The sequence below is a fragment of the Syngnathoides biaculeatus genome, chromosome 6 (assembly GCF_019802595.1).
Source record: "Syngnathoides biaculeatus isolate LvHL_M chromosome 6, ASM1980259v1, whole genome shotgun sequence".
Lineage (NCBI taxonomy): Eukaryota > Metazoa > Chordata > Actinopteri > Syngnathiformes > Syngnathidae > Syngnathoides > Syngnathoides biaculeatus.
This window is the reverse complement of record NC_084645.1, coordinates 2,160,890-2,186,993: the sequence shown is the minus strand read 5'-3', so window position 1 is coordinate 2,186,993 and position 26,104 is coordinate 2,160,890. Positions and strand designations below refer to the sequence as shown.

Genomic DNA, 26,104 nt, shown 5'->3' with positions numbered 1-26,104 from the left:
TCAGCGATATGTTAATCTAACCTGATTGTGAGACTAAAGTACAAACAATGCTTTTGATATGTACAACCACAAAACAAGTGTCCATTTCTGTGATTGTACGCTAGCAAACGGAAAGGTCTTTGTGTCTGCGGGGCTTCTGTTCTGTCGGGACTTTATTTCATCCGCTTCAGAGTCTTCAAGCCCAGATCTGAAACCAAGAACGCCGGCAGTCATAAAAGACATCTGCGGAAATGTCGGCGATCCCTGTCTTACCCGAAGAGTGTGGTCCCAGGAGCCCGTGCAGAAGGCCGTCCCATCCGGGGACACCCGCAACGTACTGACACGATTCTCGTGTCCAAACAGGATAGACACGCGCGTTCCTTTGAGCACATCCCAGACGTTAATGGTGTAGTCATTGTAGCCGCCAAAAAGAAGTCGGCCTAGGGAAAGCACGCGCATGGAGTTTCATGTTCACGAGGCATTTTGCATTAATACACAAAATTATCATTAGAAACTAATCTTACCACTGAGAGAGAAATCCACACTGGACACGCCGAATATGATGCTCTCTTTGGAATAAATTGCTACTTCTCTGTCCGCTCTTAAGTCATACAGGCGGCACTGTAACAAAAGGGGCCGTGTTTGAACAGAGCACCTTGAATGACGGTAATACTAGTACAAGTACATCCACAAAAATTAAATATGCCAGGGAAAAACAAAACTCATAGTTCAAATCAAAAAGGGAAACGCACACATTTTTAAGCAGGGTCCACCCTGAACTGGTTGCCAGCCAGTCGCAGGGCACATGGAGACAGACGAAAGTCACAAAAGTCGCAGCCACAATCACACCTAGGGGCAATTTAGAGTCTCCAATTAATGTTGCGTGTTTTTGGGATGTGGGAGGAAACTGGAGTGCCGGGAGAAAACCCATGCAGACACGGGGTGAACATGAAAACTCCACACAGGCGGGACCAGGATTTGAACCCCATGTCCTCAGAACTGTGAGGCCAATGTTCTCACCAGTCACGCCACCGTCCCGCCCTTAATTGATAGTTATTTATATAGATTTTGGGGGAAAATCATTGCTGAGTAAATTAAATATATCCATCCGTTTTCTTTGTCGCTTGTCCTCACGAGGGTCGCAAGCAGTGCTGGAGCCTATCCCAGCTGTCAACGAGCAGGAGGTGGGGTGCACCCTGAACTGGTTGCCAGCCAATCGCAGCGCACATAGAAAAAAACAGCCACACTCGCAATCACACCTAGGGGCAATTTAGAGTCTCCAATCAATGTTGCGTGTTTTTGGTATATGGGAGGAAACCAGAGTGCCCGGAAAAAACACACAAAGGCACGTGGAGAACATGCAAACTCCACACAGGTGGGGCCGGTGTGATGGTCTGAGCGTTCCAGGTGCTGAAAAGTCTCCTTGTGATTAATGCGCATGCGAGTATATTTTGTAAACTTCCGGCCAGTCTGAAACATCCCCATCCATGCTTCAACGTGTGGCATTCGACAACTTGTCCCCGAGCATTCATGTTCGCTGTGGACATCTCGGAGAGATGAACACAGTGAACGTACATATGTCTATATTTTTTTATCAACTTTTGTTTTAAGGTTAGGTTAGGGTTAGGGCTAGGTTATAACGTATGTTAGCTCCCTCTATGTAGAAGAAGGGGAACTGTTTGCTACGTACCCAGAGTTCCCCTGTTAGTAACGCATGCGCATTCATCACAAGGAGACTTTTCAGCACGGGGGAGCGCTCAGACCGTCACACCAGAATCGAACCCGGGTCCTCAGAACTGTGAGGCCGACGCTTTACCAGCTGAACCAACGTGCCGCCTAAATTAAATATATTTTACTAAATTCACATTCAGCTCAAAGCTATCGATCAAATCAGCATAAAATATAAATAATTTAATAATCGAATACTTACCGTAGCGTCATCTGAGCCAGACGCAAATGCATCTCCACTGGGATAGTAACTGTTTTGGGGGGCCAACCAGAGAAGGATGCAGCTTATTGTTATTTCGTAATCCAAAGAAAAGAAGTGAGTCGAAATCACTTTCCAACTCACCGCACACTATTGATGTCGGATTCATGAGTTTCAAAAGACTGGATACACTGTCCTGAGCGCATGTCCCAAACATTGGCCTTCTTATCGCAGCCCTACAACCAAAAACAAAAGAAAAAACAAGACCAGCAGAATAAGGTAGAGAATAGCGAAATAATAATGTCACATATCAGCAGCTAGTTCAGTCAAAAGTGTGAGAAGGTCTCGAGTTGTTCCCTCACCCCTGAGACAAAAGTGTTCCCTGTCTCAGAGGGCGCCAAATCCAGACACAGCACGTCCGCCGCGTGGCCGTGGAAACTCTGCAGTAATTGCCCACTCTCGACATCCCATAATGCGCACGTCCCGTCTCCGCTGGAAGTCAGGATCTTCAAGGAGAACAGACGATGGGCGATAATGACAGGAGTGAAACATTGAATGGATGGCCCGAGCTGATCATGTGACCTGGATGTGAACCCTGATTGGCCGAAGTGAGGTGAGAAAGCTTGACAGTGTCAAGACGTGCGTCGCGTAGAATCTCACCTGCATGTCCGAGTTGGTGAAGCTACAAGCGGACAAGTAGTTTGTGTGCATGGCCACTGACTTTTTCTTTGCGGCCAAGTTCTCGTTCTTGTCCAGCGAAAGAGGATACACCGAACATTTGTTGTCAAGGCCGCTGGGACAGAAGAAATTCATTACAAAATCAACACCAAGGCGAGAAAGGGCTTTTAAAGTAATGTTTCGAGTGGCATGAAAAAGTACGACTATTACGATTATGACATTTTTGCTCTGAAAAACATTTTTTTCTCCAATAAAATAAAATGTGAACTACTGCCATATTATTTTTTGTCTTGAAAAGGCATTATATAAAGTAATTTATCTCACAAAACTGTTTTTCTTTAAAAAAAAAAAAAAACACCTTTCATCTGGTAAGATTGACTTTTTCTTCCACTTCTGATTATGAAGAGGTTTCTTGAAAAAATAAATTTTTCCTAAAATTTGTGTTCCCCCAACCCATAAAAAACCCCACTAAACTTTTGTTTTAACATTTCTATTTAAGTACATTTTTTATTGAACTGTTAAGTCGAGGGGCGGCACAGTGGCTCAGCAGGTAAAAGCGTTGGCCTCACAGTTCTGAGGTCCTGGGTTCAATCCCGGCCCCGCCTGTGTAGAGTTTGCATGTTCTCCCCATGCCTGCGTGGGTTTTCCCCGGGCACTCGCGTTTCCTCCCACATCCCAAAAACATGCAACATTAATTGGACACTCTAAATTGCTGCCAGGTGTGATTGTGAGTGCGGCTCTTTGTCTCCATGTGCCCTGCGATTGGCTGGCAACCAGTTCAGGGTGTACCCCGCCTCCTCCCCGTTGACAGCTGGGATAGGCTACAGCACTCCCCGCGACCCTTGTGAGGATAAGCGGCAAAAGAAAATGGATGGATGAATGTTTCATAGAGTTCCTATGTGCATGTACACTGTACATACAATATGGACTGTTTAATTGAACCAGTAGTTATAATTGTTGTTTTTTCTCATATACAGTCTAAGCGCGGTATTAATGTTCAAACTGTGAATGATCTTATGGTGGTTTAAAATCATATTAAATGTGCTTTTTGGGATTAAAACCACTGCCTCGTTTTCGATGAACACTAAAGCCTAAGAGAAAACTGTATTTGCATGTTTTGTTGTTTAGTTTAGTTAGGACACGGTGGACGAGTGGTTAACACATCTGCTTCACAGTTCTGAGGACTGGGGCTCAAACCACAACCACTCCTGTGTGGAGTTTTCTTGTTCGCTGAGTCGTCTTGGATGGGCTCCCCCTCACGAGGACAAGCGCTGAATGGCTGTCGGGGTTGTTTAGTGGGCTCTTTGCTTTGTGCTTCATGACGAATTAAATAAAAATAAACAAGACTTTGCATTCTCGGGCACGAGCGGACGGCTCCATTGCGATTCAAAGGGAGAATTCTGCTATTGGCTTTTATTTGCAGTTTTTTCAATTGAACATGCTGTTTTCGAGCGCAACAAGAGAACAGAAAAGTTTTCACATTGGGGGGTAGCACTCACCCACAAGCGACAGCGCAGCCAGACGGGGCGTAGGCGCAGGCCATCACCCAAGTGCACGGCATCGTCACGGCGTGCTCCTGATCCACACCAAAACATACAGAGCTCGACATGAATCGGATCTTTGGGTGAATCACTCACACAACGCCTTCAATTACAACGCCAAATACTACTTGATACACTTTGTCCACATACAGTATTAGAACTACTCATGATACCGAGCTGTATGCTAAAAATTGTGTTTTTTCTTTTGTGTCCATGACTGTAGATTGTCAGTCTTTTCTCCTGAAATTTATGAACTAAAATGTGTTTATTTATTCATATTTATTTCACATCATCAAATAATTGGTTCATTTAAATATTAAATACGAGTTCAATAAACAATTTGATATATTGTAAATAAAAATTAGAATGAATTACTAATTGACCTCATGAATGACTACAAATGGCTACAAAGGTTTGCCGACCAATGCTCCAAAGCACTTAAATTAAGAATAAATGCTCAAGATACATGTTTACCTCATCCCTGTACGTGATATTTTCATACACATTTGATACTTGATGAGTAGAAAAAATACACTGATACTTGTGTATGATACTTGATGAGTATATAAAAGCATTAGTATGATATACGGTAATTTCTGGCCTATAAGCCGCGACTTTTTTCACACGCTTTGAACCCTGCAATTTATGTGGTGATGCAGCTAATTTGTGCATTTTTTTCTAGCGGCCGCAAGGGGGCACTCGAGCGAAAAAGGTAAGAGTGAGACCGGTGGAATATATGTGCCGAGGAATTGACTTTTATCGGTCTGGCCCCGTTAGCGCTGCGCTAGTGTGTTACTGCCGTGTCTCAGTGATTTTTACCTGTATGTTTTTTTTTTTTTAACCGGCCTTGTTAACGGCATTCTAGCGATAGCACGGCGGCACTAGCGTTAGCGTGGCGGCACAAGCGTTAAACTTTCTGTTTACCGTCTTTCTTTGTAAATATCTCGGGTTTCAATGTTGGCACTTGCGACTTTTACACAGCTGCGGCGTATGTATGTACCAAATGGTATTTCTTTTACAAATGTACTCGGTGAGGCTTATAACCAGGTGCGCTCTGTAGGCCGGGAATTACGGTGAAATTTGTGATAATTCATTGATGTTACTGCGTTATATTTTATAATATACTTTTACACACAAGAATACAAACAAGCAAATATATCAATCAACTTGTTTGCTGTTTGGATTTGGATAAACCAGAGAATAGGGTGAAGTAAAATGTTCAGTAGTTGTACAGGTGGCGCGTTCAGGCCTTGACCAAGGCCGCTACACAATGGCTTTCTGAAGAGTCACGTATTGCTATTGTACTACTACTACTACTATTATTGCATTACTTCTGTTCCAATGACCTATACTCCTCCACCCCAAGCCTCGTGTACGACGCATTTACCAATAAACATTTGATGTGACTGATGCTGCAGTGTGTCTGTCGCATTGCACTATTTTTTAAGGAAACCGTTGCACTGCTCTACAAGTTCCTGCATCATCTTTCACCAAATCAATCAATGGATATTTACTTGTACAGCACGTGCCATAAAACAACATTGCATCACTGAAGGATTTTAATGCAATAGGCCCGAGAGCCAAAGAGCCGGTAAGGACGTCAGTATTGTTAAGGGCAGCAGAAATTTTTTTATTTAGTGCGCCAATGTTATAAGAGACGAGTTACCTTGTTGGTAGTGAAGGCGTCCCATACGATCACTTTCCCATCCTGCATGTTTAGAGAAAAGCAGACGATCGTTATGATTGATTCTATCCATCTACACTACCTATCTCTCTCTCTCTCAAACCTTTATGGACCCAAGGAACACATTTTAGATTAAAAAAAAAAACTCTTAACCCACCATCAAAGGAAATTTCACAAAACATTTGTAATGAACAAATGATGACCTCGCCATAATTTACGAAAGAACTGACTCGCTCAGTGTGTGCATGTGCCATGACTTATTGTGTACTGTAGTAGCAAAGGCAGCAGGTGGATACACATACACAAGTTCTTGACGCTCCCCCTGGCATCTAGCGGAAGATCTGCCAAAACATCTTGCTGGCATAGACGGATGAATTAAGGTATACTTTTGGTCGTAAATAGTGATGGAGAGTAACAAAGCACAAGTACTTCGTCACTGTTCTTAAGAGTTTCCAGCTCCAGTATATTCTGTACTTTTACTTCAGAATTTTTACTTTTTATTTTTACTTATTCTCCATACAGCTGAAAGCAGATACCTGCATATGGAAGTAAATAAGTGCCACCAGGATTTGAATTTGAAGTGCCGCAGAAAACAGGATTAGAATTTGAAGTGTAAAGTGATCACATTTTCAATAGTTGCTACAATTCGCTGTCTGAAATTCTCCGTCTGTTCCACCAGACAGGGTTACTTCAGGTCAGAACCAAACAGCCAGCCAATCCAGTTATGCTTTCTTAGTATGTGACGTCACGTGAAGTAACCCTGTCAGGTGGCGTAGGCGGTGAATTTTAGACAGCAAATTGTAGCCGGTTGGAAGTCAGACAGCGAATTGTAGACAGTTGAATTAATATTGAAAAGTTACATTGAAGTAAAACTATTAAAAATGTGATCACTTTACATTTCAAATTCAAATCCTGTTTTCTGTGGCATATCAAATTTAAATCGTGGTGGCGCATATTTACTTCCATACCTGTACAGTAGTTTCTACTCCTCGTAGGTTTTTTTTTTCCATAGATGACAACACAAGGTTAAAAACAAACATAAAGAGGGAACGAGAAAGTTGAGAGGCTGATTGAATGAGACCTGTGGCACTTACAAGGCAGAAAAAAAACAGAAAGACTGTTTTTAAAAAAAACAAAAAAATAGGGGGAACTATTTCAATCGTTATTGTGGGCTAATTTAACATTTTTTGTAAGTCACTTTACAGGGTCACAGGAGTGCTAGAGTCAATCCCAGCTGTCAATGGGCAGGAGGCGGGGTACACCCTGAACAGGTTGCCAACCAATCGCAGGGCACATAGAGACAGACAAAAGCGGCACTCACAATCACACCGAAGGGCTGTTAAGAGTCTCCAATGAATGTTGGATGTTTTGGGGATGTGGGAGGAAACCGGAGAAGACCCACGCAGGCACGGGGAGAACACGCAAACTCCACACAGGTGGGGCTGCGATTTGAACCCCGGTTCTCATAACTGTGACGCCAACGCTCTGCAGCTGTGCCAGCGTGCCACTATCGCCCTCATCATATTTACATCAATTTATGAACTAGTTTTGGAATCAGGAATCAAGGCGATTGGCTTTTTCAACTAATGTTCATGTTTGGTCACACATTTATGGTATATGACAATGTGAAATCTTGGTTCAGATTTCCACAAGAATCATGGGAGTTGGCACACTAGATTTGCCTTTGCAGGCCACATAAAATCATGTGGCGGGCCGGATTTGGAACACAGGCCTTGAGTTTAACACCCGTGCTGTAAGGTGTGAAAAGTGTGTGTGTGTTTGAGACCTGCGAGGAGCTGACGATCCTCCTCTTGTCCTTACACCAGTCCATGCACAGAACTTTGTTCCCATGTCCCTTCAGAGTTCTCCGGGTCTTCATGACAAACTGGCCCAGGCCCTCCACCTTCTCAGCCACTTGATGCACTGAAGAAAAACACACACGCGTGTACACATTGTACATTACATTAAATCGCCACTTCATTAACATAAAGGGGAGGATTAAAGCTGCAGCGCGTAAACTTGCATTTAATGGCTGGATGTGTTGCTTCTTTTTTTTTTCTCGATTTAGTTATTTATCCGGAATCCGTCCAAGTCCCTCAAAAAGCATATCACGTGCAACATAACGATGTAATCCAGAAACAGGGTTTTAATCTCTTCCCTTCTAAGAGTGATGTTGTTGCTACACGCTGCCGAGCGGATGTTTGGACGCTACATGAGCGTCGTGCAGAAGGATGAGAAGCACTAAGCTCGACAAACGGAACCGGGCCTGTTCCATCTCAGGACACGCCGAGCCCGTCAAGGAAATACAGATCGCTGTTACAGTGTATGTGTCGAGTTTTTGTTGCTGTTGTTGTTTGCTTGCTCAATGTCGTGATGTGGATAAGAAAGCATCTGCTGTGATTTGTCGGCGCTCGGCCTCTCCATTTTCCGTACTCACGCTCGACGTCGTGCAGCTTGGCTCTTTCCTCTTCGAGCTTCGACTTGAGCGACTCCGACTCGGTTTTCAGATGCGCCAGAGTCTCGTTGAGCTGAACCTCCTGTGTCGCCATTTCAGGGATCGGAGGGGATCTCATATATTTGTCCTTTCTGGGGGGCCGCGATGGGCAGCGAGACGGCTTGAAAGCAGTGGCACACGCACAGCTAACAGCTGATGCTGCTGTCGTGACGTCACAGGGACAAGACTCCACAGTAGTGGGGGGGGGGGGCGTACGATGCTGCCATACATCTCAATCAATTAGAATAGTCTCAAAAGCTTAGTTTAGTTATTTAAGTCAATTCAAAGGTGGTTTGAATATCCCATGTACTATATTGCCTTTTTAAATACAGTTCTCATGTCTACTTCATGCTGATCAGTGGATTTATTGCTTTCGCATAGATCAACAATATCTATAATCTCTCGTCACCCGGTTTAAGAAACACTGTTATAGAGTTTCTATCTATAAATATTCCATTTCACGTTACTAGGTTATGTCCATTATTTTCACAAAGATGATTGAATTAACTTATTTATTGTGTTATCATTCTCCATGGAATATTGTGTATAGTTTGTCTGTTTTTTTTTCCATTTATGGTGTTCAATATATTCAATGAACCTATTACTATTCTCTCGTAATTTGCCTCTTTTTACAAATATTTGTAAAATACATGAACTTCTTTTATTTTCTGCTGCTTTAGTTCCATGTCATATGAATTTTTTTTAAATTCTGCAATCCCTTTGACATCCAGATTATCTATTTATTTAGTTTTCCCCCCATATTGTTAAATTGGAATAATTCAATGTATTCCATGTTCCTGTTATTAGTCTACTAATTTATCTGTTTTTACAAATATTTATAAAACCCATTAACGTATTCTTGTACTTATTTCCTGCTGCTTTAGTTCCACTTTATATGACTTCTCCATGCAGCAAAACCTAATGTCACATCCATACATTTTTTGTTTTGGTGTATTTTTATTTTTTTATACAAATGGATGACACATTAGCCACATGATTAGCGGTTCATCTTGAGAAGATAGAGGACAAAGTCTCCCTGGGTCAGATCATCGTTAGAAATTCCAGGTTAAGGCTAGCGGGAACCTGCAGCAACTCGAGAGCCTGCGAGGATGGGCAGAAAGGAAACGTAACCGGGAAACGATAATATGCATCCATCATCAGCTGAGGGGAGCCGTCGTGATCTTGTCGAAGAGACTGCGAAAAAAGAGGACATGTCACGTTCCCGACCCAGCGTCCATTACAGGTGAGAATGGAGAATGAAGCTCACCTGAACTTTGCGAACAAACGATGAGGCGACCCTCTTTTCAAAACCATCGAAAGGTGTGTATGAGTTCAGAATTTTGACGATCTGTATTAGGGTATTCAGTTGAGTATATTAACAATTTGAGTTTTACAAAACTGTATAGAACGGCATGGAACCGGATCACATACCTGAACCGTGTTGAGCTCAGTGCATTTCTCTGTGATCACCTTGGCGTCGTCATCCGTGGACTTGCTAACTTGCAGCAGCCAGGCAGCCTCACTCAACGGCTTCAGAGTGTCTATAAGATGACAATTCTGGAGGTCTTTCTCCTGTAGCCACTCTTCCAGGTAGCTGATGTTACATCTAAAAGAGCAAAGTCACTGTCACGCTTGTGGCACACACACCGTTCACTCGAGAATTTAGAAGAATGTGAAGCCAGTTGTTTCACACTTGGGTTTTAAGTTGGACAGTGATTTGAAATTGGATTGGCAAATTGGCGCAGTACTAAAGTCCATCTTATTTCCACCCCAGGAAGCTGTCAAAGGTGAAACCTTTACTGACACAGCAGTGTTATGAAAGAGTAATCCATGCTTTCATCACATGCTGGATTATTTTAATGCACTTTACTTTGGAGTCACCCTTCCATCCATTCTCATCCGCTTATCCTCACAAGTGTCACAGGTGTTCTGGAGCCTATCCCAGCTCTCATCAGGCAGGAGGCAGGGTACACCCTGAACTGGTTGCCAGCCAATCACAGGGCACAGAGAGACAGAGAACAGCCAATCACACCTAGGGACAATTTAGAGTCTCCAATGAATGCATGTTTTAAGGATGTGGGCGAAAACCGAAGTGCCCGGAGAAAAGCCACACAGGCACAGGGGGAGAACATGCAAACTTCACACAGGCGGGGTCGGGATTGAACCCGGGTCCTCAGAAGTGTGAGGCCAACGCTTTACACCTGGGCCACCGTGCTGCTATCCCTCCCTCAACCATCTCCAAAAATTCAAAATTGCTCTGGTCCATCTATACATCCCTCTCCGGAGACTCGGGTCAGCTGACCAGCTGCTCCTGGAGGTAGCAAAGTCTAAACGAAACCTTAAATTGAAAAGCACCTTTTTCTACTGCTGGTCCCAAATGATGGAACAACCTCACAATGTACATCAGAGTCATACCCCCACTATCCAGTTTTAAAACCTGCTTTTAAACACGTTTTCATTCCTTGACTTTCATCACCTTGAGAACCTCAATGTTTCAGTGTTTTATCTTTGTTTTATGCTTTCTAAATTCAAACTTTATGAATACAATACAGTGAGTGCTTAACAATTTGTGCTATGTTCTACACACAAACCTAATTTGCATTCCTTTACTGCAGGAGCACATGTCTTTCCGGAGAAGCAGGTTATTGAGGGTGGTCGCGCCAATGTGGAAGAGCAGCTGCTTGACCACCTGTTTAATGAGGTGCGGCTCTGTGCCATGTTGCATCATGTTTGTGTGGAAGTGAGAGAGCCGCTGGATGATGAAAGAGATGGTGTAAGTCTCCGTGTCTTGATTGTTGTTGCTGGAACGTTTAATGAAGCCTCTGGGCTTCAAACTGGAAATCCCATGTAAACTCTCGTGCTCCAACATACCAGGTACTGGAGAGAGAAAAATAGTTAGTAGTAGGCCTCTGAATAAATATACGTGGTGGGTTTTTTTGTGTTGCCTTGTTTTTAATACCAATCGCAGGAGTGAGAGCTCGTTCCATGGCCGCGATGAACTGGTGATAGATGCAGATAGCTAAGTCACTGACAACCTGCTGGTGGTCTGACAAATCAAAGTTCTGCAAGCAATTGTTGATCTGACGGGGAGTGCTTTGTTTCCTGAATTCCTTTTGGGAACGACAGCATACGAGATGTCTTAAGCACGTCTTCTGCCATCTGTAATAATGTTCACAAAAAGTGCTCCCCACCTCCTCTCCACTGTACTGCTTGAGACAGTTCAGCAGCTGGTACATGTTGGACAGCCAGAAGACCAATGAGGCCAAGTCATTCTGGTGAGCCTGAAACCGAAACATCCAGTTGCATACATTTATTCATTTGCTTTTTGAAAGTAAGACAGGAAGGTTTATATCAAGTCAAGACACCTGGGTCTGACTTCACTTCTGTTGGGATCTTATTCCATTTATGGGCATAATTTAGCTGTCTCAATGCTGCTTCACCATGTTTGCTTTGCACTGTGCTCCTCTATCTGACCTGCCACCCGAGTCTGAATATATCAGAGCCCTACAAACCAGCAACCCCCTCCCCACGCCAACAAAATGGTTTGTTTTAATAAATGAAAAAAAGTACTGTATTATAATACAAGCAAATGTGAAGAAATAAGAGTGTTATGACATGAAATTGCTGTATTTACAGTCGTATTTATGTGTTGGATGTGTGCCTTCATGGGGTATGGTGGATGACATCAGGAGCTGGAGTCGGTTTGGCTGGTTCGTCTGCGTGTGAGTGGCTAAGTGTGATCTGTGGCCAACAGCAGGTCCTTGTGTGCGCTATCCTTTTGTGTTTGTGTGTGTCTTTTTTAATAAACAGTATCGACAGCTGTACCTCTTTGCCGACATCACAGGCTTTGTAGTACCTTGAGTGGTGAAATTATTTCATTTTCAGCTAAAATGAGAAATGTTTACTGCTTTTAATTAATATTACAGAAAGGAGGGAACGATAAGGGGGAGCTAATACCTTGCCATGGGTCTCTATTGATGTATTTGAGAGAGTAGACAAGAATTTAGAGCAGCAGACTTGAAACTCACCACAGTGACCTTTTTGACAGCAACAATAGTCGCATTCATAAAAGACTGAAGCTTGTCTTCGTCGTTCAGGTAGTCAGAGTGACGTATGCACATGAAGAGGATGTAAGCTGGCAGAACGGGGAGCATGTTGACCGCCACACCTTTGGGCTTGAGATCTGCAAGAAAGTAGAATATTATGACTATATATGACTTTTGATGTTTTGAATCATAGTCGAGTGACAAATTGATAGAAAAACAACATCAGTGTCAGTGTTAGTGCAGTACATGCTTGGGTTGCCAGAGTAGACCAGAGCAGACCAGATCTTTTAGTGTGTCTCAGTAGAAAATGAAAATCTTTTCTCTTGTTTCTGTATGCTTTTATTTATTATTTTTCCTTAAAGGGGGAATCTACTGGTTTGGATTACCAATGTATCCAATAGGTCATGTAACTAGTTACGCGGCCCGTGGTGGCGTGAGCGGCACCGCTCATGGCTGGGTATGGAAGTTTTCCCCTCTTCCAGATCAACCGATACTGCTTTTTTTCATCAGATGAGGATAAATCCGAGAAATCAGCGCTGTGCATAAATGGTGTCCCATGTAATCGAGCATTTGTTTCAGCACGGTGCATGTCACATCCGCACATGTAGGTCATGTGACTCACGAAAATGGCAGTGCCCCTGAAAATTCGTAATTGTTGATAAAAATCTTTTCAAAACACTATTAAATGAGAGAGGATTTAACATCACATTGTCAAAATAGAGTACATATTACACAACCTATTGGATATATTGTTAATGCAAACCAGTGGATTTCCCCTTTAAATGTCTTTCAGGTACCTGTACTCACAATACATCTGCCAGGTCATTTCCGGTACGAGATTACAGAAAAACTGAAATTATAGAGGACAAATTTAATAAATGAACAAGAGCACTGAGTGGAATTGAAGCCAAGAAGATCCGTCTCTGAGATCTGTTCCGCGCTTGACCATTAGGCAAAAATACAAAAAAAGGAACATACCTATAATGAGGTTTTGGATGAGTCGGGATTCATCCTCTTTCTTGCACTCCAACATTCCAAGATAATGTTTGGGAGTAGGTGAAGAGTTTTTTTGGGCTGGGTGAGACACAACAAAAATTTGAAGCCAGAGGCAATACTATTGATTCTACAGTGAACACAAGATTACCTTGTTGTGCTGTTTCAAGGTTTATCAATTGATTCTGTAATTGTTTAATGATTCTCTCCTTTTGATCCAGCAGCTCCTCAAAATCCTTAAAGATAAACACGTCTTTGATACACACTGGTCAATATTGTGAGCCTTGACGTAACATCTACACCTACCAAATTTTTGGATGATAACTGGGTAGCTTCCAGTCTCAGTCGATTCTTGGCCTCTCTCTCCATCTGCAGTTGCCTGCTCACGTGGTCATTCTCCTCCTGAAGGTCTTTTATTCGACCTTGAAGATCCTTCTTTGTCTCCTCGAGGCCCTCAGCTTGCTCCTCAAAGTGCCTGGAAGGAATCAAAATAGGTCACAATACTGCTTGATCGAAACATTTAACTTCAATCTGAATATTTCACCTGCACTTTGAACTCTCTTCTTCAATCCTCCTTTGAAGGGTATTTTTTATTTCATCTGCTTTTTCTTTAAAAGTACAAAAAAGTTGAAATCCATGAAAAAGCCAAACTTAATTGCAAACATCAACCACCCTGAGTTAAACTCACCTTCTAGCTCTTTTTTTTGCTTTTCTACAAGAATCTTGAGATCGTTCTTTTGTCTATGCAGCTCTGAAATCTGAACTTTCAGCTGAGGTAGGACCTGACAACAAATAGGTCACATCAAAAAAATAATTTTCGTATTGATTGTATTAAATATTACATCCCTACAGAACACTGAAACTTACAGAGTTCTCACTGCTCAGCCGGAACACCTCTTGGCGAATATTCTCATTGATGTTATTTTTCTCAGTGAAAAGAGTTTGCAAGCTGCTGTTCTCATTTTGGAGGTAATCCACTTTCAGTCTCAAGCCTTCTATTTGAGTCTCATAGCTTTCCTTCTGCTCCTTGCGGTGGTTCTCCAACGTTCTATCAAAAACAGGACAAGTGTGTCGATGTTTCTCTCTCAGTGATCGTGTGAAAGGATGAATATGACAATAAAAAAAGACCTGGTAGCTTTTTCTAAACCATCGAAGGCTGCCAGAAGGTCTTCGGCTTCATATGTCTTCTCCGAATAATCTGCAGTTAGCCTTTGGAAACACAATAACAGATGCTCCACAATGACATGATCACAAAGTGAGTGAGAAAAATTGAACGATTACCCCAAAAGTACATCTTCTTCAACAACACTGCCTGCGAGTAATCTTGAAATATCATGCAGTTTAGCTGCAAAATACAGAAGGATCACAACCATTTGTTGGTTTTCTGTTTTCATTTCAAGATCATACGATATCAGCGCTCATCCATACCTCTTGCTTCTTGGGACTGCTGCCTCATCCTTCGATCTACATTGTTCTTCTGATTCTGCAGGTTGCTGAGGTCCCGGCGGAGGTCTGGAATCACCTTAACATGTTTGGTGAGTTGGGCCACCTGATCCTGCAGGTCAGTGGTCATCTGGTCGCCATCCTCCATCTTCATCTGCAAGCTGACTCTCTCGTCCTTCAGCTTCCTGATCTCGTCTTTCAGGCTTCCCACTTCCTTCTCGTGGTCCTGCCTCTGGGTCTCAAGGTTGTTCTCAGCAATTCTGAAACGACAAAAACTCTTCGTTTCTGGATGACAAGTGAAATGTGTTGCAGACAGTTTTTTTTCCACATACTTTCGAAGCCTTGCTTGAGTTTCTTTCTCCTCCAGCAGCTTCATCTTTATTTGATCAAACTTTTCTGTCAGAGAATGTCAACAGTCTGATCCAGATACATAAAACAGACAGATCGTCTACAACAGATCGATAGACCCTGGGTACCTTTTTGGTCTCTGGAGTTATTTTCGAAAATTCTCTCCATGTTCTCTTTCTTAATGAGTAACGCATCAACTTCACTTTGAAGCCCAGTCATTTTCTATAGTACAAAAAGAAGAGGAATGTTGACATGAATATAATAGAACACTGTGCCAGACATTATTTTGTCACCCACACTGGAATGAAAACCTCAAATGGATAAATGCATAAATTAAAAAGTGCATAAATTCTACTGCTCACCCTGCTCTTCTCACAATTAATGTTCCATTTACGCTATTGCAGTAGAGTTTTTAGGATGAGTGACATCATTTGAAATATCGCAGTATTTTGCCCTGGCGACTTGGAGGAGTCTTGGGAGTGTCAGACAGTCAGAGAAAGAGCTCCCTGAGTAGCAGGCGAAATTCTAGGGTTGAGGACATATGTTGACAAACGATATTGTTTTACTCTAATTTGAAGATGTTTTATGATCAGATTTTTCCATGGGCAATATCACACAAGAATGGTCCCCAAAAGGCCATTATTTCTCACACACACACACACACACACACACCACACACACACACACACGCACGCACGCACACAGGCACACACAAATTAAACATCTTCAGAACCCATCATCCGATTTTTTAAATTCTTGTTGTGTTGTACTCAGGTTAATGTGGCCATCCCAGAAAGACTCAAGACCCAATTTAGCTTTTGTCCCGTTGCAACTGTATGTATGAGGTTTTCAAAGGAGAATAACCTGAAATATCATCTGATGAAAGATTTACAGAAACAAAGCAAAGTTTGCTAAACTATGACTCTGACCTGTAGATCCCCTTTGACCTCAATTACTAACACAGAATTCCGCTATCAGGGCAGCCTAAATCACAGATGTCAAACTCTGGCCGGCGAGACAATTTAAAATTAATATTAGAGCTGGCCCGCCAGTATTACAAGTATTACACACTTGTTTGGTTCCATATTAAAAGGTTCATTTGTTCAACCTTGGCCTTTGGCTTTGTTCAATTTGAAATTTTGGCCCTCTGTGAATTTGAGCTTTACACCCCTGGTATAAAATGAGTGTGTTGATATAGATTACAGGCAGTTGGCCTTCTTTACTGTCAACCTTGAACTTCTTGTCATCATTTTACCTTGGCATCCAACATTTCCATTCGCTACTAAAAGCAGCAAAAGCTTTTATTCATTTCTGAGTGAATGCCAGGCTGAAGGCATGTTACCAACAAGTACAATTAGGTAGCTGACTGGCAGTGTGGAGGAGGATCCATTTTCTCAATTGAGGGCTAAACTCGACACAGATGTTTAATGATCAAGCTGAGGATGCAGGTTTTGCAAAAATGCAGCCAAGGGCTCTTGGGACAACCCCAGACTATACTGATGCATGTGCACGTTGTCAATGTAGTCCATAATTCATCATGTCCTGGCAGGGAGTAAAGGTCTTGCATATACTTGAAAAGGATGTTCACCCTTGGAGCAACAAGTGCCAGCATCTAAAGGTACACATTTATATGCGTCCATCCATGTATATTTGAATCCTTTCATCGTTTCATTTATTTCACTCTATGTAGTAGCACTTTGAGCATGCCTCAAAAACAGAGTTGATAGCCTTCCGTGGATCTTGCGTGGCTCAAGACTTCACCAGTAGAAAACCTCCAGTCTTTGTCTGCAGTGAATTTCTGCAGGATGAGTTGGAAATAATTTGTTGTAAACGTTGATGAGAAATCTTGAGCTAGTGTCTGTGGAACACATCAAACCAACAGTCTTGCATTTGCCAGAACCTGTTGAGACTGCCTGTCCAGAGGGGATGTCTTTCTTCCTTCTGTTCAGAGGGGCTGGGTCATTCCCCTCCTCCCCTTTTCTTTGGTAATCAAACAAGAGGAGCCATTACTGGTGCATCATCCATTTGTGTTGATTACATTGTTTATTTTTGGATTGCTGATATTTTGTATTCTTTTTGATTGATTTGGGGGCAGACATAACTCGTGATCTCATCTTGCACAATGTGTACAAAGGACATGTGGAGTGCACATTGCAATGTTTTTGGAACTAGGACAACTAAGAGGTATTAAAATAATTGACCAAGGTCAAATCCTATGTCATCCTGTCACATTGCAGCGACAACAATACTGTAAAAACTGACTGACCAGAAAAGCATCTTCTTTAACTTTCTTCTCTCTTGCTTCCAAAGCTGCCTTCTGGTTGGCTGATTTTTCTAGCTGTGTCTCCAGAGCATGTAGCCTGTCCATGGCCTGAGAATGGGAGCTGGCCAAACTCGTCAGTCTTTCCACCAACCCGCGGTTCTCTTTACTCTGGGATTAAGGGCCAGGGATTAGTTTAGGTCTTCTCCGAGGACTTGATGACGAGCAGTGAGACGACATTTACCTGCTCCTCATTCTTCTTTCGGAGCTGCTGCACCCTGAAGGAGAGCTGAACTTGATGCACCAATCGACGGATGGCATTAAAACGCCGACGAGCAAGCCATGCTCTGGCGTACTTCTGTAGCACCAAAGCCTTTCGTGCTTCCACCAACTGAGCAATGATGATGATGCCATATAAAGCCCAAGTTTGATTTTGTGTCTTCACAAAAACTGACAAGTAAGCTGCAGTTACAGACCTGGGTATAAGATTTACGCGCCAGCCAGCCTCGTGTGAAAGCTTGGATGGTGATGATGGCCAAGCGTACCGTTTGGTAGACCTTCTGTATGCGGAACCCTCTCCAGTACCTCTGGATCACCACCGCTGACCAGCCCTGTTTCAGGTTTACTGCACTCACTGCTTTACTGCAGTTTCATAAACAAAACAACAAAAGTAAAAATGTGTGGATGTTTAACCTCTGAGTCACCAGATACAAAAAAGGTGAAAGCCACTAACCGTACAGTCCTCTTGCCACGGATGTATTGTTGTATCAGGATGGTTGCCTTCCTCAGATGTAGGAAATTCCTTCTGCAAAACCAACCTCGGATGTATTTCTGGATAGTTATGCAAGCTCCTCGTAGTCGGTCCAGACGCAGCTTCTCTAAATACGCAACCTGACCAGCTCGGAGGAAGATCTTTGTGCGACCGAACTTGTATTGGTTAGGGTCCTGCAGATCGAGCCATGGAGAAAACACAACACAAAATCAGTGATTTGTCATAATTGCTGAACCAGGAAGAGGTACTGGTGTAAATTGACCCCTCCGTAGAAATTGCGTCATCTGCGTCGCTGACCAATCAGAGGCCAGAGATCTGCATAAACCACGCCCCTTCCCCCAGACAACGTTGCATGGTCCAGTATAGCTTTTGTTAGCGTTTTATCGCGTATTTGGGTTCTTTAACAATAGATATGGTTAAGAGGTGTAGTCACGGACTTTGTAATAGTGACGACAGGTATCCTGAAAGGCTAGTTAGCGGAGTTCAATTCGTACCCTTTCCAAAACCGAAGACCCAGTACGAAAAATGTCTTCGATGGATCAAACTATGTGGAAGATCGTATGATCAACTGAATCCATCTAAAATCAACCGGAACAGATATGTTTGCACGAAGGTAAGCCCTATATTTGATTTTCAATACATGTCTCATATAAATGAATTAGCAGTTCTTGCATAACATAGCTATGTGTGAATGATTGACACACTTGATCTGTGTTGAGCGATATTTTGCGATGATCTGACTGCGCAAACGTGTCTCTGTTACCGGTTAGGTAGCTAAGCTAAACCGGACTATGTTTGCACGAAGGTATGCCCTATATTTGATTTTCAATACATGTCTCATATAAATGAATTAGCAGTTCTTCGCTTGCATAACATAGCTATGTGTGAATGATTGACACACTTGATCTGTGTTGAGCGATATTTTGCGATGATCTGACTGCGCAAACGTGTCTCTGTTGCCGGCTAGGGAGCTAAGCTAAACCAGACTATGTTTGCACGATGGTATGCCCTATATTTGATTTTCAATACATGTCTCATGTACATGAATTAGCAGGTCTTCGCTTGCATAACATAGCTACATGTGAATGATTGACACACTTGATCTGTGTTCAGCAATATTTTGCGATGATCTGACTGCACAAACGTGTCTCTGTTCGGCGGCTACCGAGCTAAGCTAAACCGGACTAGCGAGTCCTAAAAGCCTTCGACGTGCACCGAGACACCAAGACTGAAGGAAGGATGTTTGAGGACACTAAAGTAGTGATTGTCGTACTCGGTCGGGACTTACGTAGGTTCGGCACTAATTCAAGAATAATTATTGAGGGGAGCGCGTGACGTTACACAAAGAAAACGAGAGAAACAACTCGTAAATCAAGCCTCGCCTTCTTTTCCTTCATATGGCGGTTCACAAACGGGTATAGAGATACACATACAGATTCTGCACACAAGTGTGATAGGTAACACGAAAATAGGGAACTGTCAATGACAAATTCGTCTTTGGGTTATAATATATTATATTATGTGGCTTCTCAGTCTTCCTCTGACTCCGGAAAGAACTTGCGCTAATATCAATGGTTTCTCCGTCGATATGCATGTAAATACCATTGAAATACCCCTCGCTGAAATACTTGAAGCCCTGCTGTCTGCTTTTCAACGATATTTCACTATTCGCTAAGAATGCGAGTGAGAAATCAGCTGGTAAATCGGACAATTTCGCTCTAGTCTTTTCTTCCTGCGCCGCCATTTTTCCTAATTGTTTGTCTGAGGTTAGCACACGCGGGGTGACGTAACTTCAGGTGGCGTGGTTAAGTGCCCTGTACGGAGGGGTCAATTACAGCAGTCCGGTCCATCCAGTACCACCCATGTGTCAATACAATCAGAGGCATTGAAACAGACATTAATGAAGCACACCTGAATGAACCTCTGAAGAACGTATTTGCACATCTCTGTCTTGTCACTGATACCCGCCTCCTCGTTTGTCATCAGGATACTGTACCGGCTATAAAACTCAAAGTAGGTCCACCTGCAAATAAAAGCTACCTTCATTGGAATGCAAAATATTTGTTATTTACTAAAACTATAGTCAAAGCATATTACCTTGATGGGTAACTTTGGGCACTGATGCGGATAGTTTCTAGCACTCCACAGGCCCGCAGCTGCTGCACCACCCTCCCAGAATCATATCTAAAAACAAACACTCAAATAAAAACCTTGAAACAAAAAAGTACAGAATTACTCACGTAAGGTTTTACTCGAGCTTACTCAAATGGCAGCTTTTCATCATTTGGCTTAATGCAACGCACATAGTGAGGAGTTGTAGCATTTAGTGTCTCCATCAGCAAAGAGAGAGAGCTGCAGAACTACATTCAGAATGTGTAAGCATGGAAACAAAAACCACCACACAAACGAGAGAAGGTAAACATGGCTACCTTATCTCCAACTGAGGTCCTCAATTGTTTATTGGCTGATTTCACACCGGGCCTGGCCGCCTTCACTTTGATACCTTTTATGTTCAGGCCTTCCTTCCCCTCCTCTTGGAAAAATTTGGCCAGAAATGCAAACTGATAACAGAAACAAGAGGAGAAATATGTTACACTGAGAGAAAAAAAAAGGCTGAATGCTAACACTTTCAGATTTAATTTTGTGAGATATTCTTGTGTTCAGTTTCTTTACCTGACTGACTCTCAAAACTTCAACCAGTTCTTCGTAAAGAGCATCGCGGTTCTTCTCAAGAAAACCTTTGCACTGATACTCCACCTGTTTATCAACAAAAACACTGTTGAGGTACCCAATCTAACACTTTGAAGAATAATTCTGATCCTGATTGTAATGTGTGCAAGGCGTGAATGTGTTCCGTACCTTGTCTGCAAAGTGTTGAATTACAAACGTCTCGTTTGACAGCTTGGGCCTCTCAAATAAAGGATTGCTGTCCAGGTAGTTGTACAGTTTTTGGAGCCAGCTTTGATCAGTGCCTTGAGGAAACTGTAAAGCAGAGAGCATGTATTTTTATTTGAGAGATGGTGACTGGAAAAATAGGCATCCATATATTTGAGTAGTCAAAAACTCGAGTCTTTTATACCAAACATTCTTCATCAAGCAAGTCCAGGATTCCCATTTTGGCTTCAATCAGGTCAATGACTGGCTGATTGTCATAGAAATCTATCAATGTCCATGGGATGTCTTCTTTCATGTACTCTTCCTGTTCCAATTTGAACACATGCTGGACAGAAATAGGACAACTTGAATAGTCACTCAATCAAGTGTGCAGGGTTTTGGGACAAAAGGTGGTACAAACCAAGTTAAACTGCTGCTGAAGCTTTTCATTGGCATAGTTGATACAGAACTGCTCAAAACTGTTGATGTCAAACGTCTCGAAGCTGAGGATCAAATAATGAAAGTTGTGACAAGAAGATCCTTCAAATCTATAAAATCAGAAGAACAGTTTTTTTTCATTACCCATAGATATCCAGAACCCCTACGAAGGCATGTTGCTTCCCAGGGACCTGCAGCGCTTTGTTGATCCTGTTAATGACGCAGTCAAACATATACGCGTAGATCCGCTTGGCAAGGGCGTCCCTGGAATTCACAGCGCGATCTTTGTGCAACGGCTTCACCACAGTCTCAGAAACCAGAACAAGCCTCCGATTGCACAGCCAACGCACTAAATCGTCTGCACGCACACCCAGTAACTCACAGAAGATGTGCAGATGCGGATCGCTGTACTGAAAGTCATGCAGGAAAAAAAAAAAACTCAAATGACTCACAGTTCACAACATTACGTACACCCGCACAATAAAATTAGAAGATCTGCTAAAGAACAAAAACTACCATTCCAAGTATACTGTTGAGAGGTAATCTAAGGAAAATTTGGTTTCATCGCTCTCCATTTCTGCTGTTAATAGTAAACAAATTGCAGCATGCAGCTTTGGCAATTTTTTCTACATTTCTACGACATGTCTAAACCAATGTAGGTTTTTCCAAAAAGGTCGTACATTTAGCTACAAAGGCAGACACACACAACATTCCAAGTGAAAAACAAAGTGGGATACTGAATATCATCGAAGCTTACTAAAAGTAACAAAAATAAATGGACTGAATAGCTTTCATGTGGGTTGTTTTGCGGAAACAGCAAAACAAAAAAAAATCAAATACATACATATATATATATATATATATATATATATATATATATATATATAGTATAAAAGTTTACACGAAGTTTAAGGTTGATTTTTTTTTTTATCCACCTCTTGTATTAGAGTTCATTACATTGTGGAGGTGTACTTTTCATATTGTCGCCAAGGCAAATAAAGCCTAGAAAACAACAATACTCACAGAAATGGATGACCTATCATCACCGGAACTCTTAATTTCCACATTTCCAAGATGAAGAATAGCTGCAAGAACTTTGAAGACATCAGACTGAAAGTCCTCCTTTAGTCCTAACCAATCATAAAGAGGTGTAATAAATATTATACAGTACCCCACTGTTTTACAAGAATACATTTTGTTCCATCCAAGGCAGGGGTGTCAAAAATTTTTTTGTCACTTGCCACTTTATGGTTACGTTTCCCTCTGAGGGCCGTTATGACTGTGAAACCATAAACATATTTAATCTATCTATCCATCCATTTTCATTTAGCTAATTTTACAATTTTAGTCAGTCACTTTACTTTTCTAATGCATAGCAGAAAAATGTTTCCCACGTTATTAAAACAGGTTGCATATCCATCCACTTTCTGAGCCACTTATCCTCACAAGGGCCATGGGAGTGCTCGAGCCTAATCCAGCTGTCAACGGGCAGGAGGCAGGGTACACCATGAACTGGTTGCCAGCCAATCACAGGGCACACAGAGACAGACAACAGTTGCACTCACAATCACACCTAGGGGCAATTTACAGTGTCTAATTAATGTTGCATGTTTTTGGAATGTGGTAGGAAACCGAAGTGCCAAACTTGACAACCCACGAAGGCACGGAGAGAACATGCAAACTCCACACAGGCGGGGCGGGGATTGAACCAGGGCCCTCAGAACTGTGAGGCCAACGCTTTACAGCTGCTCCGTGTCACATATGTAATATTTAATCGCCTTATCATATTTAAATCCATTCTTGAACTAGTTTTGGAATCAGAAATCGAGGGTAATGGGTTTTTCAACTGTTGTTCATTTTCAGCAGCACAAAAATGCTTGTACTATCTCATTATCATTTATGGTATATAAAAATTTGAAATTTCAGTACACATTTTCACAAGAATCATGGAGATTGACACACTAAATTTGCTTTTGCGGGCCACATAAAATCATGTGGCGGGCCGAATCTGGCCCCCAGGCATTGAGTTTGATATTTCTGTGATCTCAGGAATCCTTTACCTAACAGTGAAAAGGTCTGCTGTGTCTCCTCCATGCCTTTCCTGTCATTGACACCATCAATAATGATATCGCCACCCAAGCTCGTATAATGGAACTCATCCGCACTCACTGCAGGGAAAACAACAACAATGATATGTCCCCTCAATAGATGCCAAGACAGCAGTGAGATTCCGTCACAAACCTCTCCACACTTACTCAGTCGGAGTTCCTTAAACTCTGGCAGATGTGCACAGGCGCACATTTGGTAAAATATGTGATAGTTCCGCTCAGACTCGGCCTGAAAGCAACAGCATTGGGCATGTGACACTGTCGATTAATTCACCGGGATATCCAATGATCATACCTGGAAAACAACTCTGGATTTCTCCAACAGGTAAGTCCTCATGTTTGCACCAATAATTCGATACCTGTTGTCAAAACTGATCTCGGTAAATTTCCCAAAACGGCTGCTGTTGTCGTTTCTGATCGTTTTTGCATTCCCAATGGCCTGAGAGAAATTCAAGCAGTTTGTCACAACAGCCGTCATCGCTATCGCGTTGACTAAGCGTATCTCACCTCTGTTATGGGATTGGACGCCAGGACTTTGTCTTCAATTTGGGTCTTACTGCCAGATTTACTGACAACAGCAAAGTATCTCATAGCATATCGAGCTGACACAGTTTTACCAGCTCCAGACTCTCCACTGATGATGATCGATTGGTTCTTGTGGTCTCTGGTGAAAAGAGCAAAGAATTATTTAGAAATATGATGACATTTTCTTTACATCTCCAAAGTTTTGTTTTCATTGGCCATGGGCAACCATTTTAAAAATACAATCATTTGTAGAAGTCCTCAGCCTCCTTTACGTATGTTATCTGACCAAAATTATAATCCATAATGAAATAAGGTACGGTGCTGTGAAAAGGTATCTACCCACTTCTCAAATTCTTCTTTTCTTCTTTTATTTATTTTTTTTTACATAGTTTCCCACTTTCTTGAAGATCATCTAACATGTAAATAGCAAAGAGCAGACATAAAATGCAGTATTTTGGCACACTCTTCCTATCTTAATTGTTGTAATTCAGTAACACTAGAGGATTTTTGGCCTTTTTAAGGTCATGCCACAGCAACTGGATTGTAAAAATATGATTAGCCACAGTTAATTAAGAATTCAACGGGGGGGGAGGGGGTGGTCAGTTAATTTTTCACATCCTAAATTATTCCAGATGTTTGATAATTGTGAGTTGAGATGTGATAGTGATGGCATTAAGAGGTGGATTACATTGAGTACATCCCTACTGAAGGTCTGGGTACCAAATGCAAGTGTTCGCTGTGCTCACATTCACCTGGCCATTTGTTTGTAAGCCTCCTCTGCCACTGCAAATATATGAGGGTCCATGTCGCCCATGTTCTGACCCGAGTATGCCTGAATGATTGCATCGCCGTAGATATGAAGCTGCTTGTATGGATTCAAAGCCACCAGGATGATGCCTGCGGAGAGGAGACAACACACGCCGAGCTGAGAATAACACCTCAGCATTTCCACGAGCAAGACGAAGCTTTCCCTCGGGGCCTACCACAGTAGGTGTAGATGATTCTGGACTCCAAGAAGCGGACTTTGAGGTTGTGCAGGACTGCAGGTTCATGGAGGTAGCTAAGAGCGGTGAGGTCGTTTTCCCCAACCAAGATGTCCGGGTTGCGAAGAGGAGGGAGTTCTGGTGGCGACGTATCAATGGGGTATTTGAGTTCCTTTGAGGAAGGGACGGAGGTCAAAAGAAGTGTCTGAGCATCGTGTGCGAAAACAGGCCTTTGATTGAACTTGAGAAATCTTACTTACTGTGCCATTTTCGAGAAGCAGATGTAAAATGTGATCTCCATGATGGAAATCTCTCACAATTTCTGCCGATTTCCACACATTTTCAGCATCTGGAATCCACACTCTGTTGTACTAGAGCATAAATTGTAAAGTTACACTCCAGAATATGTGTTGACCATTCCCACTGTCAAGATTCTGCCTTTAAGAGCAAGTTTAAATTAAAAGCAAAAACCAGACAGAAGCCTCTTCAGTGTTGTGGCCCGAAATAGTTAATTTTCCGTGCCCTATAGCCTCCCATAAATCACAAAGTATCCATATGTCTATTTTAACTGGGAGCCTATTATAAATATGTAATGCGCACCGTGTCATAAAAAGGAGCTTTTTCTTACCTGCGTGAATAGTTGAATCAGCGCCATCTTTTGGCATAATCGTTACGTCCCCTAATGTCGGAAAACTATTTGTTTATCATTGAATTTCCTAAATTGCCGACATTTTTAGTCCCTGGCCAACTCAGCTATCATAAAACTTGTAGTTTAAAAAAGCAAAAATAAAGGACCAATTCCGGTCAGCTTTACAAAATAATTTCATAACGTATTGAGTTAACGGTAAATGACAGTTTTTGACAACAGGTATGTGATTATATTTAGCCTGCCGTTAATCCGTTTTCATATAAATTTCAATGCGACGTGTTTACGAAAAGAAATTTGCTGTTTGGAAACGCATAAGTGTAGCAGAATGCTTTTATTTTGTAAGAGCCGTAGGTGACGCTACC

At 42.2% G+C, this 26,104-nt stretch overlaps 2 protein-coding genes across 4 annotated transcripts; both read right to left on the bottom strand.

Moving 5' to 3' along the window:
- Positions 1–8: 8 nt before the first annotated feature.
- Positions 9–8,520, bottom strand: gnb5a (guanine nucleotide binding protein (G protein), beta 5a). Of its 2 annotated transcripts, none has more exons than XM_061823081.1 (11): positions 8,247–8,520; positions 7,596–7,732; positions 5,792–5,833; positions 4,084–4,160; positions 2,567–2,699; positions 2,269–2,412; positions 2,051–2,142; positions 1,910–1,958; positions 504–600; positions 253–419; positions 9–187 (listed from the first exon to the last, which is right to left on the bottom strand). In XM_061823081.1, the coding sequence occupies exons 1-11, from the start codon at positions 8,380–8,382 to the stop codon at positions 176–178; spliced, it is 1,086 nt and encodes a 361-aa protein (XP_061679065.1). In that variant the 5' UTR covers positions 8,383–8,520; the 3' UTR covers positions 9–175. The 2 variants fall into 2 exon arrangements, with proteins under 2 accessions (XP_061679065.1, XP_061679067.1); XM_061823083.1 differs by lacking the exon at positions 8,247–8,520 and adding an exon at positions 7,833–8,205.
- Positions 8,521–9,261: 741 nt separating this feature from the next.
- Positions 9,262–26,043, bottom strand: myo5c (myosin VC). Of its 2 annotated transcripts, XM_061823078.1 has the most exons (40): positions 25,722–26,043; positions 25,354–25,464; positions 25,094–25,265; positions 24,863–25,007; positions 24,093–24,249; positions 23,881–24,024; positions 23,733–23,814; positions 23,538–23,645; positions 22,501–22,607; positions 21,622–21,887; positions 21,461–21,542; positions 21,245–21,385; positions 21,025–21,147; positions 20,839–20,922; positions 20,595–20,726; positions 20,428–20,525; positions 20,263–20,349; positions 20,077–20,188; positions 18,127–18,338; positions 17,870–18,035; positions 17,638–17,784; positions 17,400–17,564; positions 15,262–15,355; positions 15,118–15,181; positions 14,771–15,045; positions 14,624–14,687; positions 14,471–14,551; positions 14,210–14,390; positions 14,031–14,124; positions 13,887–13,950; positions 13,649–13,817; positions 13,494–13,578; positions 13,328–13,423; positions 12,332–12,486; positions 11,495–11,584; positions 11,263–11,413; positions 10,895–11,180; positions 9,735–9,909; positions 9,571–9,651; positions 9,262–9,497 (listed from the first exon to the last, which is right to left on the bottom strand). In XM_061823078.1, the coding sequence occupies exons 1-40, from the start codon at positions 25,746–25,748 to the stop codon at positions 9,345–9,347; spliced, it is 5,226 nt and encodes a 1,741-aa protein (XP_061679062.1). In that variant the 5' UTR covers positions 25,749–26,043; the 3' UTR covers positions 9,262–9,344. The 2 variants fall into 2 exon arrangements, with proteins under 2 accessions (XP_061679062.1, XP_061679063.1); XM_061823079.1 differs by lacking the exons at positions 17,400–17,564; positions 17,638–17,784 and having other exon boundaries at positions 17,939–18,035.
- Positions 26,044–26,104: the final 61 nt, after the last annotated feature.

Excerpts from the sequence above, each read along its gene's own strand:
- gnb5a (XM_061823081.1), bottom strand. The coding sequence starts at position 8,382 with ATGAGATCCCCTCCGATCCCTGAAATGGCGACACAGGAGGTTCAGCTC. Across the intron at positions 601-1,909 it reads CTGGCTCAGATGACGCTACG|TGCCGCCTGTATGACTTAAG; the intron begins GTAAGTATTCGA and ends CTTTTGTTACAG. Across the intron at positions 420-503 it reads TGTGGATTTCTCTCTCAGTG|GCCGACTTCTTTTTGGCGGC; the intron begins GTAAGATTAGTT and ends TGCTTTCCCTAG.
- myo5c (XM_061823078.1), bottom strand. The coding sequence starts at position 25,748 with ATGGCGCTGATTCAACTATTCACGCAG. Across the intron at positions 17,785-17,869 it reads CGCGTAAATCTTATACCCAG|TTGGTGGAAGCACGAAAGGC; the intron begins GTCTGTAACTGC and ends ATCATTGCTCAG. Across the intron at positions 11,414-11,494 it reads AGCAGTACAGTGGAGAGGAG|GAATTCAGGAAACAAAGCAC; the intron begins GTGGGGAGCACT and ends CGTTCCCAAAAG.